Source organism: Gavia stellata, chromosome 2 (genome assembly GCF_030936135.1).
Source record: "Gavia stellata isolate bGavSte3 chromosome 2, bGavSte3.hap2, whole genome shotgun sequence".
Classification (NCBI taxonomy): domain Eukaryota; kingdom Metazoa; phylum Chordata; class Aves; order Gaviiformes; family Gaviidae; genus Gavia; species Gavia stellata.
In genome coordinates, this window is record NC_082595.1 from 3,233,876 (window position 1) to 3,253,854 (window position 19,979).

The window sequence follows — 19,979 nt, forward strand, 5'->3', positions numbered from 1 at the left end:
GAAGGCAGGGCTGGGGGAGGCAGAACTGCAGGCAGCCTGGGGTGATGCTCCGCTCCCGGACCATCAGAGACCATCTTTCTCCAGCAAGGCAATTTTGGGAGCTTGATGGCTGGTCAGTGCGGGCGCAGGCTGGGCAGGAGAGGAGCGAAGGAGGCTGTTGTGCCGACAACCTGCCTGGCAGAGGGTGAGACAGTCCCATTTAATCTGCTGAGTGGTCTTTATTTATTTATTCTTCAAACTTTCAGCTGGGGAGCTCAGAACAGGAATAAGGAGATTTAATAATTTACCTCTCGCTGACAAACCAAAACACATCCTTTGGCAAAAGTCCTGATGCGAGTGCTGCAAATACCACATCAACTATTTAGATCACTAATTAGCTGGGAGAATATCATGCCTTTCATTTTCCAATGCTTGTAAGTAAGAGAAGTGACGTTCTGGACAGCCAGCACCTCGCACCTTCCCCTTGTGCCGCTACCTTGTCTGCATCCAGACACATCCGAGGCGGGGAAATGACACAGCCGCCTGCCTCCTTCCTTAGGCAGCGGCAGCACCGTATAGAGTCTGTGCCATAACTGAAATGAGCCTGATTAAAGAAGCCAGGTGTTGCGCAGAAACTGTATAATTAGCACTTTGTGCTGACTATTTCTTTATTTCTTTTTATTTTCTCTGCTTTTTGCTTAAACCCTGGACGTTTTTTTCTTAATTTGCTAATCATCTCTCGCGGTGACTAAGTACACAGCCCTCAATGCGCTTTTACCTTTTGATGTTAACATAAGAGAACTCTTGAATTTCAAAGAGCTTGGTGGGTATTTGAAAGAATAAAATGCGAAAGCTGCAGTGTAATCAAAGCTCATTATGGTTATTCTTGGTGTGATGTCTGTCTTCCTACATAATTAGCCATTTTGGGTTGTTGAAGCGGTTCATTTTGGCGGGCATTTTCTCTCCATGGTCTCGGTCTGATTTCGATAATTGTGACCCTTGTCCCTTTCGACTTATTATATTCCTGAAGTTTGGGGGTTTTTTTTCCCCTAACAAGTCCCACTATGTTGCCATGGAGAGAATTAGTGAGTTCCCGAGGATCGATGTCCGCAGTCACCTCTCTAAAGCAACTGGTATTCTGGGTGATGACCAAAAACATACCGACCTTTGGTCAGAAGATCTGAACTCCTCCCTGCAAACATTTTCCAAGTCTTGCATGTCAGGGTGACTTTTGCACTGGTATTTATTTGGAGGTGAAATTGTTGAATCCAGTGCTTACCTTTGGGTAGGTGGAAAAGGGTCCCAACAAATTGTTGAGGAGGATGAAAGAAGGACCTTATGATGAAAATTTAAGGTGAAATTCTCCGTGGTTACGTCTGCTAAATCCATTGAAAGAAAGAAAATTTCAGCATTAACTTTTCAAGATAATTCAGCAGCGAATCTGGTCTTATGGGGTTGACTAGAGGCATGAGTTTTCATTTCGATGGTAATAGGTCTTTCGGTGATTTAAAGGAGAAAGTGTTGTGATCTCTGGCTCAACAGAACTTAAAAGCTGTTTTGATTTGTTAAAATACGCCCATCGCGGCAGTATATCTACCCATGATTGATTTCAGGGAAAAAATTCTACAAATAACAGGGGGACTTCAAAGCACTGTAATATTGTCTTCTGATTTTACCCATATAAAAGGAAAAAGAGCCATGCACACACATAAAGAAAGTATAAAAAAAAAATCAAAGCTGAGCAAAGGCACAAGTAATAGAAAAGCTGCCTTTGAATTTTTAAAAGTGCTTTTATAGTCTCTCTGAAAAAAAAATCCCCATAATGTTGAAAATGTGCCGTATTCAGTGCCCCTGTTTCCCGTCTTCCCTGAGGGAGTTTCCAGCGGCATGGGTGCGTTATCGTGTGATTAAGAGAGCACAGGTAGAAAATGCATTGGAGACGTGAATTTGGCTCTGCTGAAAAGCCGGCGCGCTTGCTCTCAGCCATGTTGGGAAGCGCGCCGCAGTTGCGGTGTTGCAGCCTTTGCTGCGGATCTCCTTGTGCCTGTATCAAGTGGCCTTTAGCTTAGCAGTGATTTTGGGGCTTGCAGGTGTCTGCACAGATTCACAAGAGCAATAATGAGCTTGAAGCCTGCTGAAATCAGTGGACATCAGGTCCCTTGGAGCCGTGGTAGATTCAGCCTTTGGACCACCTTCACCAGGGCTTTGTTCAGTTGGGATTTGGGATAGTGTCACGCCGTGGGAGAGTCCCACAAGGGAAGTGATGGGAGAGGGCTGTGATGGTGCTGCGTGAGGCTGCTTTCGGAGCTGGGGGATGCTGCGTCACCCGTGGTGGTGTCTGCCATTAACCCCATGGAAGGATGATGGTTGATGGAGCTGGGGCAAGCCTTGGAGAGGTCCATCCCTTGTCAGCCTTGCCAAGGCCCCCTTGCTCTGGTCAACCCTCTGCATCCCACAGATGGCATTCAGGGGACATCTTCCCTGATTCACAGGGTGGCAAGCCAAGGCACAGAGTTGGCAGCAAAAGGCTTGACCTGGGAACAGCAGGAGCCTGCAGCTGAGCCAAGACTGGGCTGCACATCTCCCCAGCCCAGCGCCTTGAAAACGGTCCATGCTGGATTTTCTTCCAGAAGAGGTGCCCTGGGGGGAATTCCTCCAAGTCACTGAGTACTGCTGCTGAGTCTACAGCCCAGTGCAGTGGTTTAGGTTGAGTTATTCTTGCTGGTACCAGCAAAAGCAGAATCAGCCTCTTTGTGACCCCCTTCCTGTAGATTTAAGCCCTGCATTGCACTTCTGGCAGGCGAATCTATAGGGGAGGTTGGGCGGAGGCAGGCTTTGAATATTCAAGTTGCCCACTGCCTCCTCCTCTCCCGCTCTCGGCGGGTTATTTATTTATTTTCTTGGCTTTTTTACAAGTCTGCTTCTTTCCTGCAGGTTTCACCAAGTTAGGTTTCCAGGCAATCAGCGCTTGTTAAATATTCCACTGAGCATGATATTGCTCTCCTGTCTCTCCATACTGACGCTCGGCTGCAGTAATTTGCTGAACTCAGCTCTCGCGTATGGGGATTTTGTTAAAAATAACAAACCTATTAATAATAATAATTAAAAAACACTTGACAGGTGGGAACAGCACATCTAAATTGCTCCATGTGCCTCAGCGGGAGGAGGGGCGTTCAGCCACTTTTTCTAATACTATGTGCAGGCTGCGGGCGTTGGCGAGGCGGTGTTGTCAACCCTGCTTGGTGCAAGCCTTAGCGATGCTGGGGTGGCCGCAGCAGCTCTTGGCTGTTAGGGCTCCTGCTATGACTGTTGCTTAGGGGACAGAGGCCGCCTTCTCCTCCCCACCCCAACCTTAACATGCAAAACATCTGAAGTGGGGGGGGAATCGTGGCTTTTGCCAAGATCCTGAAACTGGAGGAGGCTGGGATTGTGTTTCCAGGGAAAGTAATTATGGGCTTGGAAGTGATCACAGAATCACAGAACCATTAAGGTTGGAAAAGACCTGTAAGGTCATCAAGTCCAACCATCAACTAACACCACCATGCCCATTAAACCATGTTCCACAATGCCTCGTGATGTTGAGGAGCTCCACAAGGGAGGTGCTAGCCTTACCCGCTCTGGTCTGAGATAAAACCCTCTTTTTTTCAGGATTTCTGCAGGGGGGAGGGGGGAAACCAACCCAAAACATGGCGGGAGGATTCATGTCAAGCATCTGCCTTGGGATGTCCTGTTCTCCTTCCAAAAAAATCTGGCTCAACTCTTTCTCTCTCTCTTGGGTTGTCATTCCAGCACCTGGTGAGTGCTGGCACCTGGCAATAGGTACAGATACTCCAGGCCCTCCTGGGCAGGTGGGCTTGCGGTTTTTTGTCAAGAAGGTTTCATCAGAGAAGTGCAGCCTTTTGGATGAATGTCCTTGGATATCTGTGGGTGATGCTGTGAGACCCCTCTGGGTTCCTGCCAGCTGGGCCGGTGGCACCCGGGCATGTTGGTTCCCCAGGGATCCTGCCCTTCGGAGCCCTCTTGACTGGGGTCTGGGCCAGGGATGTGGTTTTCCAGACTTCCAAGCTTTTTGCCAGAGCTTTGGGAGTCTGAGAGGCTGGGGAAACGTGTCGATAAGGATCTGGAGGTGTCAGGGCCTTCAAGGGGTGTCTGTCCTCTTATGCCAGCAGTAGGTTTGAAGGTTTTTCCTAACCCAGACCAGAAGGCAGATTCAGGCATGAGATTTGGGGAGCTTTTAAATCCTGTTTGAAAAAGGAACCACGCTCAGGATGAAGGCAACGGAGTTTAAATTCTGGAATGGCCCATGCCACCCAACTGGTGTTATCAAAGCCCATGTGAAGCCCTTAGGAGATTTTTGGGACGCCCTGGGGTTTCTGCTTGAAGAAGTCAGCCTTGACCCTTTGATGGGGCAGGATTTTATGCACGTGTAATTCTACCGACCTCTGCGCCGTGCAAGAAAGGGGAAGAACAGGTCTAGACTTTAAGATAATAATAATAATTAAAAAACCCTTGGTGGCATAATTAAGGGAAGATTGTAGCTTTCAGCCGCGTTTCACAGTGTCTGTCCACCTGGAGGGAGCTGTGAACCACATCCTCCAACCCTTCTTTTTCATTAAATAGGCGGGCTCCAACCCTGCTCTTATCCTCTTGGCAGTCTCTGAAATGCAATCAGCTCACGGATAAAAACAGGAGCTATCCTGCCATGGCTGTGAGCTCTGTAAAGATGGGTTTGAGCTGGGTAATTTTCTCTGTGTTGGCCCCACTGTTGGCAGACAGCGTATTATTAGCCCTGGGAGAGGTGGTGGGGTGATGGCAGCTTTGCTGTAAGCCCCGTTAGGAAACTTGGTGCGATGCGCACGTTGCTGAAAAGCCTGGTTCTCCTGGCTTTACGTGGTGCTCCGCTTTTGCTCGCAAAGGTGGCGAGGGTGAATCTTAGCTATTTCCCGGGAACACTGGGCGCTTGGCTCTGAGATCAGGCTACAGGGAGCTGATAGCTGGGCACCGTAGGTTACTGGGGGGGTGGGTGGGTGGTGGTTTCTGGGTCTTATCTAGTATATCCTTTCTGGAAATCCAAGTCTGGTCTTCGATGCTTTGGCAGGGATCGGTTCCTAGGCTTCCCCGCCCCGTTTGCTGGGTTGTTGAGTTGGTCAAGCACTGTCATGGATTTTCTCTCTTCATTCTTTAGCGTGCTGAACCGCACCCCAGTGCACCTCGTCCATGAAATCATACTAGTGGATGACTTCAGTGATGATCGTAAGTGACCCTTTCTATGTTAAAAGCGAGGGGCCAAAGTGAAAGAGACTGTGAGAGGCTGGGATTTACGCAGAGAGGGGGGAAGAGTTTGTTGAAGTGGAAGGAAATTTAAAGCTCTGTAGGTGTGGAGAGCAAACCCCACTGTGCCAGGTTTGCGTCGTTGCATGGAGAATTCAAATTCCAAATGATCAAACCTCTTCTCATGAAAATAATACAACAAAAGTGCATGGCAAGTTATTTTTACGCCCAGTAGACATGAATCCAGTCCTTACCCTGTTGTATCCTTTTGCAGCTGTGCTGTGTTTAATCTGACTTTCAGCTGCAGCCAGCAGCAATTCTGGGTTGCACCACTGGAATGGCACAGGATAATGATAGTCTGACCCTCCTGATGTATGCATATGTTCTGCATATGTTTACGTAGGTGGTCAGCAACTCTTGATTGATTTTTTTTTTTTTTTTTTTTTCACCCATGTGAAGAGGATTTCCCGCATGGACTGCCCATTTCTGAGACGCACCATAAATAGCGCTGTATGCCACAGCCCACATCCTCTCTCCTGGTTAATAGCGTGACTCAGGTGAAATCAATAGGTTTGATCTCCAGCAAAAGCTGGTAGCTGAAGCCCCAGGGGCTCCCAGGGAACTACCCCAGCTAAAGACCTTGCCCAGTGAGATGGACTAGTGGAAGATCCAGCTGCTGAGAGCAAGTGCTAAAAAAAGTCTCAGGCATAAAAAGGATGATAAAATACACATAGTCTGAGCGGTCTGTGGCACTTACATTTCAAGGAGCTGCAAAATGTAGCCATTTACTAGGAAATGTGAAAACAAAGCCAGAGAGGTTTAAAAACAAACAAACAAAAAAGGATCTATGCTTTGGTCTTGGACGTTATAAATAGGCACTGCCTTGGAGAGTATTAGGGACAGATTACACAGGAGACCCACTTCTTGGCATCGATGCCTCCCTGGGGAGTTGCTGAGGCCAGGGGAAGGGGTTGCAGGGATTATGGCGAGCGCTGGAGCAACGCCAGCGCATGGGGGGCCGGGCTAGGCAAGCCTGGGGACCCGCAGGGCACCTGCGGTGGAGAAACGGAGCGGGTGCAAGGACTCGAGCTGCCCTGGCGTGCAGCAGAGCCGGCTTTTTGAAGGGCGGAGAAAGTAAATGCTCATTATTCGGATAAATAGAGAAAGCGCTTGCCTTCCTGAAAGGAGAAGGGCTTGTGGAAATGTGGCTCCCCTGTTGCAGCGCGCCGGATGGCGTGAGTCGGGAGAAGGAGCAGGGCTGGGTTTAAACTCATCCCAGGGCACCAGGGGGGAGCCTGTTTCCCGTGTAACTTAGAGCGGCCCCTCGGCTATGAGAAATCAGTGCTTCTCAGCTGTCTTACATCTCCTTGCCTGTGATAGTCTGAGCCTGCTGGCATCCAGTCTGCATGCATTTACATAAAATACATGTATTTGCATAATACGCTATACACACACGGTCAGTTTTTTCCCCGCAACCCACCCCATGCAATCGGTGCTTTTATCTCGTGCCTAGTTGTGTCTCATTTCTCCCCTCTGTCCGTCCGTTGACATTTTTATTCGCTGGGATGCAGTCGTTCTGCACGTGGTTCCCCGCTCTTCCCAGCAAATTTCCATCGTAGGTCCGTAGCCCACCCCTACCACCTCTGCTCCCCCGGTGTGCGCAGAGCAACGCAGCTCTGTACCCAAGTTGTTAGGGATACTGGTATGGTGATGTCTCTTGTCAACAAAGATTGCTGGAGGGGCTTGAAAGCACTCAGAGATGCGTGTGGGCGCACAGGGTGGGTGGTGGGGATGGGGCACGCGCGTGTGTGTTTATAGTGCCGAGGAAGAAGAGGCAGAGAAGTGGCGAGAGGCACGAAGGGGTTGCGGAGGTCACGGCGTGGGTGTGCGGAGGTAGAGGGGGCTGTGATGGGTGCGCCTGCCTGCAAACCCAGCTCTTACTGGGAGAAGTCGGGGTAAGGAGAGATGCTGGGGCAGCAAGGAGCACCGGGGTGAGAACAATGGCAGCAACTGCATGTGGGATTGCAGGACCTCCCCAGCACGGGTGTGGGTGGCTGCGGGGCCTCGCTGCCCCATGGAGCTGCTGCCCCAGGCATGAGGAGCCCTCGGATGCTCCATGGGGCTCTCTTTGACCGTCCCTTTCTCCTCGCTCAGAGCTCGCAGGCCACCTCAGGAGGCTCCTGCCCCGCCACACAGACATATATCAAATGGCTTATGTGTTGCTTTGCAGCTACCAAAAATAGTCATTTGCATTAATGCGCAAAAACTCCCACTCTGACCCCAACCACGGCTCTTCTACACTGAATTTACAGCATAATTCAGCTGTTTTCAGTGTAAATCTGCTGGGTTTCCGCTAGTTTTATGAAAACTGCTGCTCTGCCAGTCCTGATTTATGCTGCGTGAGCTGAGGGGTAAGACTGTCGTGCCCCAGCAGTGCCATCGCCCTAAGAAGCCATCAGCCAGTCCAGGGCCGGGTCCTCTCCCAGCTCCCAATCTCCCCTAGGACCATTTCTGCTGCCAGAGCCCCGCTGAGGGTGACGTGTCCTCCCTTTGTGTTTCCTAAGCTGATGACTGCCGCTTGTTGAGCAAGCTCCCCAAGGTGAAGTGCTTGCGGAACGGACGGCGAGAAGGTAAGAGCTGCCTGCCCATGATCCAGGTGGGAAGCCCAGATTTCGGGAGCTGTGAGAGTGATGGAGCTGGGGGGGGACCTCAGTGGAGTGGGCGACAAGGGAGGTCAGTGGCTCCTGGGGATGGGGGGCCCTGATAAAAGGAGATGTGATAAAGAGCTGGGATTTGAAATGGATCCCATCTTTCGCTGAAAAAGATGGGACTATTAAGATATCCAGTGAGGCTCAGCTGTAGCTTATTAGCCAGAAAATTAGAACAGGCAAAACAAAGCCCCAGGTCTTATTTTTAAAGATGTTTGCTCTAATGAAAGACAGGAGATCTGCTCCTGCTGCTGCTGCGGATTTGATTTTTTTTTTTTAATAATTAATTATATTTGAAAAATTAAGAAGGGCTATATGGAGGATATATGGAGGAGTATGTCTTACTGGGCTGCTGCTGGCAACCTTTTGAGACATTTTGCAGCTCCCCATAGTCTGAGCAGGTGTTTTCAAGTCCCGCTTTGCAGTATTAGGAAAACAAAAAACAAAGACGTTTTTTCCTGCTGAAAATCGAAAGTGTGAGTCCAGGTATGTGTTGGGTTGGGGAGATTGAGGAGCGGAGGGGGTTTGTCAGTATACCTCTCCATGGGTATAAGAGACGTACCTGCTTTGGCAGGAGGGTGGGGGATGTCTCTAGAGACCTGTGCCTCCTTCTCGCCTTTGTCTCCTGCGTTATGGAGGTACACATGTGCTCGCCCCCAGCACTTGGAATGGACCTGCAGGTATTGGTGCTCTATAAAGCAGTCAGGATTTGGGAACCCAGCCCGGAGGGCTTACCTCAACACATCACTGAAGCTGTATCCCTCAGGACCTGCCAGGATTTGGGGAGGGCTGGGGTACAGCAGACCGTGCCTACCCACAAGATCTTAGAAGTTGCAGAGATAGATACAGTGACAAGCTGCGTTGCAGGAGGTGACCTTGGCAAACGCTGGATTGCTCCAGGCTTTGTTCTCCTGTCCCTCTCCGTCCTGCTCAGAGGCTGTTCCTTGACCCTTTTCCTCTAGGGAATTTTAATATGAAAGTCAGTGACTTCCTTCTGCATGGACTTGATGCGTGGCTGCTCCCTGAAACCCTTCTGTCTCTCTTTATCTGCCCCTATCTTCCCTCGTATTACCACTGTTTCTTCTTCATCAAGAAGCTCTGCTCCCCTTGAGCAACCTGCGTGTCCTCTTGTTTGCCAGCGGACCATCTCCTTTCTTATGTTGCGGTTCACTGCCACAGGCAGGAGGAGTGTTGGAACACCGGTTGGCTCCTGTATAAATAGGAATGGAGCATCTTTAAGAGCAGTGATCTTGCTGAAGAGTCTAGTGTGAAATCCATGCGTGCAACTGTTTTCCACAACCTCCCTCTTTATTAATTTTTCTCTCTCACAAACGCACACAGCAATCCACCTCCAGCTCCAAAGGACTCTAAATTCACCATCAGAGACCTGATGAGCCGGGCGGGTTCTTAGCACCTTGAGAGCCGACCGACCCTCTCTCCTTGGTGGAAAATGTGTTCCCATGGAGCTGCAGATCAGCAGTGCCCCCAGTGTGGGAGAGAGATCTGGGGGTCACTGGGACACGGGAAGGGGCACAGCAGGGAAGAGTCAGCAGTCCAAGAAAAGCCTAATTCTGGCACGAGGTGATCCCACCCTCGACACCCCCGGCCCCTTCCCCACTGACTTACATCTATGTTAGATTTATTACCTGCAGGGGGTTATGAAAGCATTTTGAGTCGTGTTTTGCCCCAGAAGGTGACAGCCGAAATAATTGCGCAAATTAAGGATTGGCATAAATGCCATAAATCATTGATCTTGGTGGAGCCATTTATTTGCTTTGGTGACCTTGGGAAATGTTTGGCATGCCTTGCAGCACCGGGAAGTAGGCAATGAACCCAAACCATGTTTTATCTGAATGGGATTTAGATGGGTCAAAACCCAGGAGATGCGCAAGTGCGGGAGACCATACTGGAGGAGCCCGGGGACATTTCCCGGCCATCTGGGTGGCAGCTGACGTGGTGTGTCCCTGAACAGGTCTGATCCGGTCCCGAATCCGAGGGGCAGATGTGGCGCAAGCGGGAGTCCTGACCTTCCTCGACAGTCACTGTGAGGTGAATAAGGACTGGCTGCTCCCTCTGCTGCAGAGGATCAAAGAGGTGAGTGCTCCTGAGGGACCAGGGCCACCCTCAGGGGACGCATCGCTGATGTCCACCTCCTCTTCCCTCTCAATGGGCATGACCACCCAACCGTAACCAACTGCATGCAGGCACCCGAGTAAGAAAGCGATGAGCTTTTGGGGTGCAAAGTTGCCTTTGCTGGTCTTCCCCCACCCAGCAGCCAGCTGGGGTTGTCTCTGTGACTGGGAGAGTGGGTGGGTGGGTGGGACAAGGTGCCTCCCGGGGCAGTGGGGCTCTAACCGGCAAGCAGAGGTTGAGTGGAGAAAGGGGAATACGTGGGCAGTGCTCCTACAGAGTTTTTAATTAGACTCATGTAAAATGCTCAGTGCTGATGATTTAAGGGAGTGACGGCTCCTTGAATAGGGGCCGAATTTAATTTCATGCAAATTAAGCGCTAATAAATTGATTTAATAGGATTTAAATTCTGCTGATTTCGGAGCAGACAATGACATTCGCCTTTCGCCGGCGGCGACTCTCTCGCCAGACGTGCGCACGGCGTCTCCCGGCGCCTTGTCACTTGAGTCAGAGGGAGCTTTGCGCTCGTGACCTGCTGGCACAGTGCACGGGATGAAGCCTTCATCACTGGCGCGGACGCATGGTCCTTTCCCTTCGCTGTGCCTCGTTCCTCCACCCTTGCTACACTGCTGGCTCCCGATTGCTAGTATTTATTACTCAGTGATTTTAAAACTCCTGAATTATGTTGAAATAAGGACAGCTGAGGAGCAAGGGGAAGCCGAGGCAGTGGGTTATGGAGAAACCTGCTCGGCTGGTGTTCATGGTGCCCCTCATCCGAGGCGTCCTGCTTTTCACACCTCCCTACGTGACGGCTGTGTTGACTGGGCTGCGTGTCCCCTGTGTGCAGCAGCGATGGGACAGGGGGAAGAGGGGGCACAGCACCGGCTCAGGTCCCGCCGCAGTGGGCGAGGGCAGTCGGTGCTGCTGGCACTCACGGCACAGCCAGCGCTGGAGAGGTCCCAACCTTGGTTTGCAGGCTGGGCCACAGTGCTGTTGATAAATGGTTATATAATGAAAATGGCCTTTTTATATTATTGATCGCAGCTCCGGTAGAATTATGAGAACGTGTGCTACGATGCCCCGCTCGAGCCTCGTAGCTGGCCTGCCCCGGGGTGGGATTCACCACTAAACTTTACTGCATTGGTTGTTCCTTTGAGCTTTTTTAAGACAGGCATTCCCCGTTCTCTGCCGAAGCCCTGCTGTGTTTTGGTGAGGAGTATCCAGAACAATTGCCTTTTTTCCAGGCATAGCTTTTGATGTGTTTTGGCGGGAGAAGGGCAGCGATGGCAGCAAGAAGGGGGCAGGCAGAGCTGCTTTCCCACGCAGCTCCGGGACTGTGCCCCACATTTGGTGCCGGTGGGGGTAGGTGAATGTGGATGCCACGTACGATATCGCCACAGGAGTTTCACTGCATCATGGTCTGAATATAGCATCGTATGCAAACATCACCTCTGTGTGCTTCTTTTTATTTGCCTTTCTGGGTTAAATCTTTCTCTGGCTGGAAATAAGGCAGTTGGTAAGCTTGTACCGCTGCTCATGCTCCACTCATTCTGCCCGGTGTCTTGCAGCCCAGTTGAAGGCAGCAAGGGAGACCTGCTATGAAAAGTGCTGGGGGACTTCCATAGCAAGTGGGGTCCTGCTTGTTTGCTTTTTAACTGCTCGCAAAAGCTGCGGGATAAAGGCAGCGGGTCCTCCGTTTCTTTCTTCCCAGGCCCACCGTACCCATCCTTTCCATCAGGGTTAAAATATTGATCAATGAAGTGTATGAAATGTTACTGCTGCCACCTTCAGGCTGTGCTAAAGAGCCGGCTTCCCTGTCCGACCGCTGCCGTGAGGCTTAGCCACCTAGAAAGAGCATCTCCTTGCTCCTAGAAAAGTCTGCTTGGAGCTAGCGTGATTTAAGTTTCAAGCAAAGGAGCGGTGAGTGCCTCAAAGCACACCTGATGCTTTTGCCACCACCAGCCACCCTGCACGTTGCTTCTCTTTTTCTTTTTTTCTTGTCCAGAGCAACCATTCCTGCAGCTTTCCGTGGTGAGAAATGACAGAGCCTGCACGCACCATCATGCACACACGTGAAGGTGCCCCTTGAGCCCCACGTCGAGTTTTCACGGCTGCCGATGGCATCTCCCCTCCCAGGCCCACGGTCCCTTTTAGGGGTGGGCAGCGCATGCCCAGCATGTGGGTTTGGAAAGAAGCAGGACTAGAAAGTCTAAGAGCAAGTGAAGGGGTGGGGGGGGAAGAGGGGGTCCAGGGGGTCTCGGAGCCGTGCCCGGGAGTGTGCGTGTCCCAGGGAGCGGCAGCAACGCGGGTGTTTTGCACCAGCGTGTTTGTGAGCATATGGCTGTGAGCGTGTGGGTACGTGGGCTTTTGTTTTTACTTACGGAACAAATATCTCTAAAGCCATTAACAGTGCATTTCAACTGAATAACTGTTCTAAAAATGTACTTATCCAGCCCAAGGCGTTTTTACAGCATGAGTCAATGAGCTCGCCCCAAAACTGAATTTGCAAATAACACTGGGATGAACCAGTGGATGGTGACCCCCCACTTCCAGCTTAAGCATCCCGGCCCCAGTTTGGTGCTCTCCTGGGGCAGGGGGAGGCAGGTGGGGGGCAGCCTGGCCCGCTCGCCTTGGCTGATGCTGCTGTGGGGCCAGAGGAGCAACCGTGGCCTGTTTCATTGTCCATTACAAGGTCATGATGTAGAGGTTGGGAGACAAGCTGGAATGAAGGTCCTTTTCCAAGGTTGAAACGTATCTGTTGTCTTCAGGACCATTTTCAGAGGTTTTCCCTGTTGATTTAGTTCCGTAATTTGGTTTGTTTGAGAAGTGTATTGGAGAAAGGCATTCCCAGGTTTTTGAGAATTTCATGTGAAAGAGGATTGAGAGTTGGGTGTTGTTATTATTAACGTGCCCTGGCACGGGAGTGTATCAAAAAACCAGAAAGGTGAAGCTGCCTATAATAAGATCTGGTGCTCAACCCAAAATAAATCATAGCAACAGCGCTGTGCTCTTGAGCGTGCCGTGCTTTTCTACTGAGGGTCAGAGAGACCTTCATGAAAGCTGAGTAAATATAAATGTCTCCATGACATGGCAGGGAAAGTGAGGGGGGGAGAAGGTTGCACTGCTGAAAGCTGCTAGCACTCTGCAGTAACACACTCAGCCAAGAGGTAAAGGGGATTTTCTTGCGAGAAGTTGTGCTGTGCAATGAGTATAGGTGTGGAATTGGATCTGGGGACGAGTGTGGGCTAGTTAGAAGTGCTCACCAGTAAGACGCTTTAGGGGCAAGTTTTAAATGACTAGATACGATCCTTTCTCAGCAGTGTTTGGCAGGTGAAGCAGATGCTTTGCTTAAAGCCTTGTCCCTACCCTCAGCAACTAAGGGATGCTTGGTTATACTGAGCTGCGGCCATCCAAGGGGCACTATGCGGCAGCTACGATGGGTTTGAAAGGCTCATCACGCTTGGACGTGACTTGACATTGTAACAAGTATCTGTTGTACTCATTTGGAAAACCTGAGCTCTAGTCCAGCTCCCAGCTCATGGCCTTTCGTTGCTTCTTCCTACAGCTGCATTTGCATACTTCTTTGCTAGGACTAATTTCTAAAACAAAGTCTTTTCTGAGCGAGAGAGCAAGCCCGTGTGTGCTCAGATGCTTTCCTTTGCATGGCTGTGAAAAACTATTTGATCTGGCGAGAGTAAAAGCTTGAAGTTTGAGCTATAATTGGAGTTTGGGATTTTTGAAAAGAAAAAGGGAGATAAGAGACCAGTCAAAGCTGTCAGAGTCTCTTCCTCCTGCAGATATTTGTGTTCATAACTGTTTGTATAATCTCTTTGCCCATAACAAGATGTTAATTAAATCACCGCCAACTATTTAAAATAATTCGGGTCTTTTTTTTAACCCTTTCACACCTTTGACAAAACTTTAACTGTATCCCCATAGTTTGTACATTTAAAAAATGTGTGTATTTAAGCTGCTTGACTGCCTGTGGTTTTCCCGTGTCATTTCAACTGCCTGTTTGTTGCCTGACTTCTGAAATCCAGTAAAACGTATTTTAGGGAGGTGAAAGGGGAATTTGAAAAGGCAGACGGAGCTTTTCATCCAGGTGAGTTTGGCGCCGAGTACAGGCACAGCCTGTGGAGGGAAAGACTGTGGGTGAAGCCAAAGCCGGTGAGAGATGCTAGCTCAGCGGCCCAGCGGCATGCAGTCCTCTTTCCCAGGAGAGACGGTGCCTGCCTTCCCAGCCTATCTCACCAACGTGCCCCTGGCTCCCAGCAATACCTCTGACGCTTGGTGCTGCTCCGTTAATTCCTTGGTTGAACTGATGTGATGGCTGAGGAGGAGGAGGAGGTGGCAGTGATGGGCACTTGTCCCCGACAAACCTGAATGACACCAAGATTTCCAGCCACCTGGTGCCTCCAGGACTTTAGAGCATCCTTTGACCAGTTTGAGCGGTGTGATCTGAAGTCATGGGTCGTTTTGCTTCTGCTTTCCAGGATCCCACCCGAGTGGTCAGCCCCGTTATTGACATCATCAACTTGGACACTTTTGCCTACGTGGCAGCTTCCTCGGACCTCAGAGGAGGTGAGTCCAAGCCACGTGCATGCCCCGTGGGCATCCATCCCGTGGTGTGAGAACGCACCGGTGGCTCTGCACCACATTGCTGGCTCCTGCTGTCTTGCAAAGAGTGCATTAGCACTGTTCAGTGCTCCCCGCTGGCTGTTTTCAGGCTATTTTAGAGACAGGTAAGCGTGGCATGAGGAATGGTGTTTGCTACAGTGGATAAGGCGGTCAAGCAGGAAAGAAGGGTCATGTCAAAGCCACCCTTGACAGCACTGAAAGCCGGGCTGCAGACAAGAGGAGATGGGGAATGTCTAGGCAGCAAATGGAGGATGCAACTGTAGTGCTTATTAGTATGCCTGTGCTATTTGTAGCACGCAATATCCATCAGAGCGTGTACATCTGTGTGCACAAGGGGACAAAGTAAGGTTTCATCAGCAGCTTTAATTCTGACTTTTCCTGCCTTTGGAGTGCTTGACTTTGCAATTGTAATGCAATGTGTTGTTTCTTGTTCATATGCAGTAGTAAAATATGTTAGTCATTGGACTCTTCTCCCAAAAGCTGCATCTCCATGGCTTGAGTCATTTGAAAGTGGGGAAAATACTCCGTCAAACACAGCTTCTGCAGCCTGCATTGCCTCCTAATCCATACCCATTTCTAATATCCCCATGGTACTTCTCTACTTTGGTGTTAGGTTTTGACTGGAGTCTGCATTTCAAATGGGAGCAACTTTCTCCAGAGCAGAAAGCCAAACGACTTGATCCCACTGAACCCATTAAGTAAGTCAAGAGGGGGAAGGAGGCACCTGAGGAATGTGGGTCAGGACAGGTTTCTCATCTGACCTCATGTGTGTCACCATGCACCATAGCAGTGTGATACTCCTTCCAGGACAGCTCTGGACTTCTAAAACCTATAGCGAGCTCCTGGCTACCTTGGGTTTTGCAGTACAGCTTCACCTCCCAACATTGAAGCCTGAGGGTGCTGCAAAGGTAGAAGGGGTATATTTATGGTTATTTGTGTTTCGGTAGTGCTAAGGAGGCTGAATATGGTTAGGGAAAAAGCCCAGTGCTCTAGACTCCTGCTTCTTTCAGCTCAGCTATCACTTTAAAATAAGGCAGTGTCCTCAGCCCACTGGATAAAATATGTTGTCTAATCCAGCCTTTCCAGATCAGCACTGCTCTTCCGGACCTTGCTGAAGGCTCCTCAGAAATTCAGGATGTGCAGGAGAGATAACAAAATGAAACAGGAGAGATGCCATCTGTCCTCATGCCGTGGGATGGAGGGAGTCCCTCATTCTGCTGAAAATCTCTCCTGGCAGCAAGCCGAGCGCTGGTGTCTGCATCACCAGCCGGGAAGCGCTGGGGTGTGCAGCAAGGGAGGAGACCAGGTCTTGGAGGAAGCTCAGGGCCCCAAAAAGCTCGCAGGGAAGCAAAGCGCTGCCGCTCCTTAGGATGGTGTTGCTAACGGGAGCTCTCGCTGGCTTCCCGAAGGTTCGCCTTGCCTTCCTGCTTGTCCTGCCATGGAGGGCACTGGGGAGACTCACCCCAGCGCAGCAGTCACCCCGGCTCCTCCCAAGTCTACCGAAGGCATCCCCACTGTCTGCAGTTGAATGGAGGCAGGACTTGTGCCAGTAAATGGCGAGTCTCCTTGAGCTATCTTCTGGGTCTGTCCTCCCCTCCTCCATGGGCCTTCTCGGTGCAGTTTTCTTAGCTAATCCAAAGAATGAAAAATGACCCTGTTTTGAAATAAAGATCACACAGCTAGTGATGGCTTTTAAAAAGCCCTTCTGAATTGGCTCTGCCTTCCCCTCCCCAGTGGAATGGTGCTTTTAATAGGCTGGCTCCAGGCAAAAAGCCCGTCTGAGTGAATAACCCCCTGAGCACTAAGTGCATTTTTGATGCTGAAGCCTACAATCAGGGCTGTGAACTTTGGGCTTGTAGGAGTTGTGCTGACGGGTGCATTAGCCAGTCATTAAGTGCCAGGCAATTTATGATTGACAGCAAAATACCAAAGCAGCTGAAAGAAAGACTCAGATGCTTTTTGAGGTGCGTTGTCCTTGTTTGGTGAGAGGGAGATACATAGGTAATGTCCTGATGATGGAAGAGGAGCAAAGGGAAGGGCCGCTTCTGTGCATCCAGGTGCTGCAGCAGTCTTTGAGAGTGTGTCCCCTCTTCCCTCACCCATTCTGCAGGACTCCCATCATTGCTGGGGGGCTGTTTGTGATCGACAAAGCCTGGTTCAACCACCTGGGGAAGTACGACAGTGCCATGGACATCTGGGGCGGGGAGAACTTCGGTGAGTCACTCTTCTTCTTCCTATGCCTTGCTGTGTTGGCTTCTCTTCCTGAGTCATGCCAGATGGATACAAGGTCATTTTGGACTTTGCTTTGAATGCTCTGCATGGTTTCCCTCACTTACATTCAGGGGCTATGGTCTCAGGTGAGCAAGGGATCCAACAACCATGAATGATGGGAAGTGAGCAATTGGTGGTACTTGGGACTCCCCGCCTTCCACGCTGCTTTGGTTTTCTATAGGTAAATAGCCTAAACCACAGATTTTTCAGCTTTGGTGTTACCAACAGATGAGAGAACACCACACGCCCCCTCCTATTCCTTCCTGATCTTATTTTCTCATTCATAAAGCAAAGATGTGTCTTATTCCATTGTCTGATGGCAGCATTTTGAAGCTATGAACTGAGGCATCAGTGCCTCCCTGAATCTGCAGGGTGCCTGAAACAGTAGCTCCATCGGCGTGCTGCAAGCAGGTGACAAAATAGCATGGCTGCTTATCCATTCCTGTATCGCTAGATGGCTGAGCGCTGCTAGGCTTTCCTTGACACTATCATTTTTCCTGCCTGAAGAAAAAAGGTTAAGAGCTGACTTAAATTCAGTCACCTCTGCTCATTATCACGGGGCAAGGTGGGCATTAAGAAATCTCCTGCATGCAAACTTGAGAGGGCACATGAAAGAGGTAACAGCCTGTCCCTTGTCCCCCATGTCGAAGCGGAGCTGGATCAGGCTGGGCTCTTCTCTCTTTGAAGCGATGCTACGGATCAGCGTAATAGACCGTATCCGTGAAAGAAGGGGGAGGCACTTGATATCAGTGAGACAGATCAGAACCTGGCTGTAATAACTCACGCCTCTGGGGAGCATGGCTAGCAAGGAAGGAAGGATCTTCTGTCTTAACACATACAGCGATGCTGTCAGTCATCCAAGGGAGCAGATGCTGCCGCCTTGCAGTAACCCATCCGCTGCCTGGCACTGTTGTTTCCTTCACATGCCTTTTTCCTCTAGCATATTTTATTTATTTATATCTTGTTATGCAGTAGGATCTCTCACCCTCGTGCTTTCTCTCTGTGGGTGGGTGCCTTGCCACCAGTCTCACCCAAAGCATCTGCTCCTCTGAGTGGGATGGCTCTGAGGAAACCTAGGAGGGAGCAGCAGCCCTCCCACCTCCCCCGCTGGATCAATGGCCCGAACAAAGCATTCAAGAAGGGAACTAGACAGGAGGACAAGGACTGCCACCCTGCACCTGACCCGCTGTCCGCCTCTGCTCGTCACTCATCTCCGACAGCAGCCAGCAGGAGCTGCTCCCGGGAGATGAACAGGGACGGGGCAGCCTGTGCTCTGGGGAAGCTCGATCCCGTCAGCTTGCCCAATGCCCTGCAATGACAGGCATTGCGCTCCTCACGCGTGGTTATGGCCTATCCTATGGAGCGCCCCGTTTCCCCGTTTACTGGTGCTGTGCCCTAGGGAGGCTGGTCCCGACCGAACATGCGCTGGCTGGTGCTGCAGGGTGTAACGCTGCCTCAGGGCATGGGTATGACTGAGGGAAAAGGCGAGGAAGGGGCCAGACAGGTTAACGCTGCAAGAAAAAAGTGCAGGTCTGCTTAGCAGCAGGACAGATCCCATCTTGCCCATCGCCCTGAGAGCAGAAGCGTGCCCCGCTCAAAGCTGCATCTCCTGCAGGTGCAGCAGTCGAGGACGGCGTGTCCCACCTCTCCTTCGTGCACAGGCAAGGGCAGCTGTGACCATGCTGGCCCCGCTTAGTTCTGGGGCAGGAGCTGACCGAGTAGAGCTGTTCATTTTGGGCATCTGCAGTGAACCGTGCTTTTTCTGGTAGCTTAGTCACAGAATCACAGAATCACTAAGGTTGGAAAAGACCTGTAAGATCATCAAGTCCAACCATCAACCAACAAACCCCACCATGCCCATTAAACCATGTCCCACAGTGCCTCGTCCACATGTTCCTTGAACACCTCCAGGGAGGGTGACTCCACCACCTCCCTGGGCAGCCTGTTCCAGTGTCTCACCACTCTCTCAGGAAATAAATTTTTCCGAATATCCAGCCTGAACCTCCCCTGGCACAACTTGAGGCCATTTCCTCTTGTTCTGTCACTCTTCACTTGGGAGAAGAGACCAACACCCACCTCACCACAACCCCCTTTCAGGTAGTTGTAGAGAGCGATGAGGTCTCCCCTCAGCCTCCTCTTCTCCAGACTGAACAACCCCAGCTCCCTCAGCCGCTCCTCATCAGACTTGTGCTCCAGACCCCTCACCAGCTTCGTCGCCCTTCTCCGGACACGCTCCAGCACCTCAATGTCCTTCTTGTAGTGAGGGGCCCAAAACTGAACACGGTATTCGAGGTGCGGCCTCACCAGCGCCGAGTACAGGGGCACGATCACCTCCCTACTCCTGCTGGCCACACTGTTTCTGATACAGGCCAGGATGCCGTTGGCCTTCTTGGCCACCTGGGCACACTGCTGGCTCATCTTCAGCCGGCTGTCGATCAACACCCCCAGGTCCTTTTCTGTGGGGCAGCTTTCCAGCCACTCGTCCCCAAGCCTGTAGTCCTGATGGGCTGCAGGACTCTGGTCCTGGGGAGTATCGCTGGTGCCTTTACCGTTATTGACCGGGCAGCTAGAGGGGGCTGGAGACTTCAGGCAGAATAAAAGCAAGTGGGTTTGGCTTAGAAGGAGGACGTTGTCGGTGTTTTAGTTCTTAAATGTACTTAATCCCCTGTAGGTAAATTGACGAGTAATGGCAGAAGGACTTGCAGGTCAGCAAGAAGCGCTAAAAGTATTTTGCCAAGCTAAGGCCAAACCCAGTGCACCCCAATGCGTACTGCTCGCATCTCTCTTGGGGGTCACTCGGAGGGGCACCCACAATGCAGACATCCCTGGAGGCTCAGGTGAAGCGTGCTGTCAGTTCCTGCTCCCCTGGCTCCTCTGAGCTGGCCCTGTGCCATGCCTTCACTGGTGCCTCAGTTTACCTGCTCTCGAGGCATTTAGCTCTCGGCTGCCTGTCTGGAGACCTTGTTTGTTAGCTGTCATGGA

General features: G+C 50.9%; 1 protein-coding gene across 1 annotated transcript in view; it reads left to right on the forward strand.

The window, feature by feature from the left end:
- Positions 1–19,979, forward strand: part of GALNT14 (polypeptide N-acetylgalactosaminyltransferase 14) — a 99,978-nt gene that overhangs the window by 64,664 nt on the left and 15,335 nt on the right. Inside the window, exons 4-9 of the mRNA XM_059835489.1 lie at positions 5,165–5,232; positions 7,815–7,880; positions 9,931–10,052; positions 14,582–14,669; positions 15,340–15,424; positions 16,837–16,940. Of these exons, the coding sequence (XP_059691472.1) occupies positions 5,165–5,232; positions 7,815–7,880; positions 9,931–10,052; positions 14,582–14,669; positions 15,340–15,424; positions 16,837–16,940 (533 nt within the window). The remainder of the gene's footprint in view (positions 1–5,164; positions 5,233–7,814; positions 7,881–9,930; positions 10,053–14,581; positions 14,670–15,339; positions 15,425–16,836; positions 16,941–19,979) is intronic.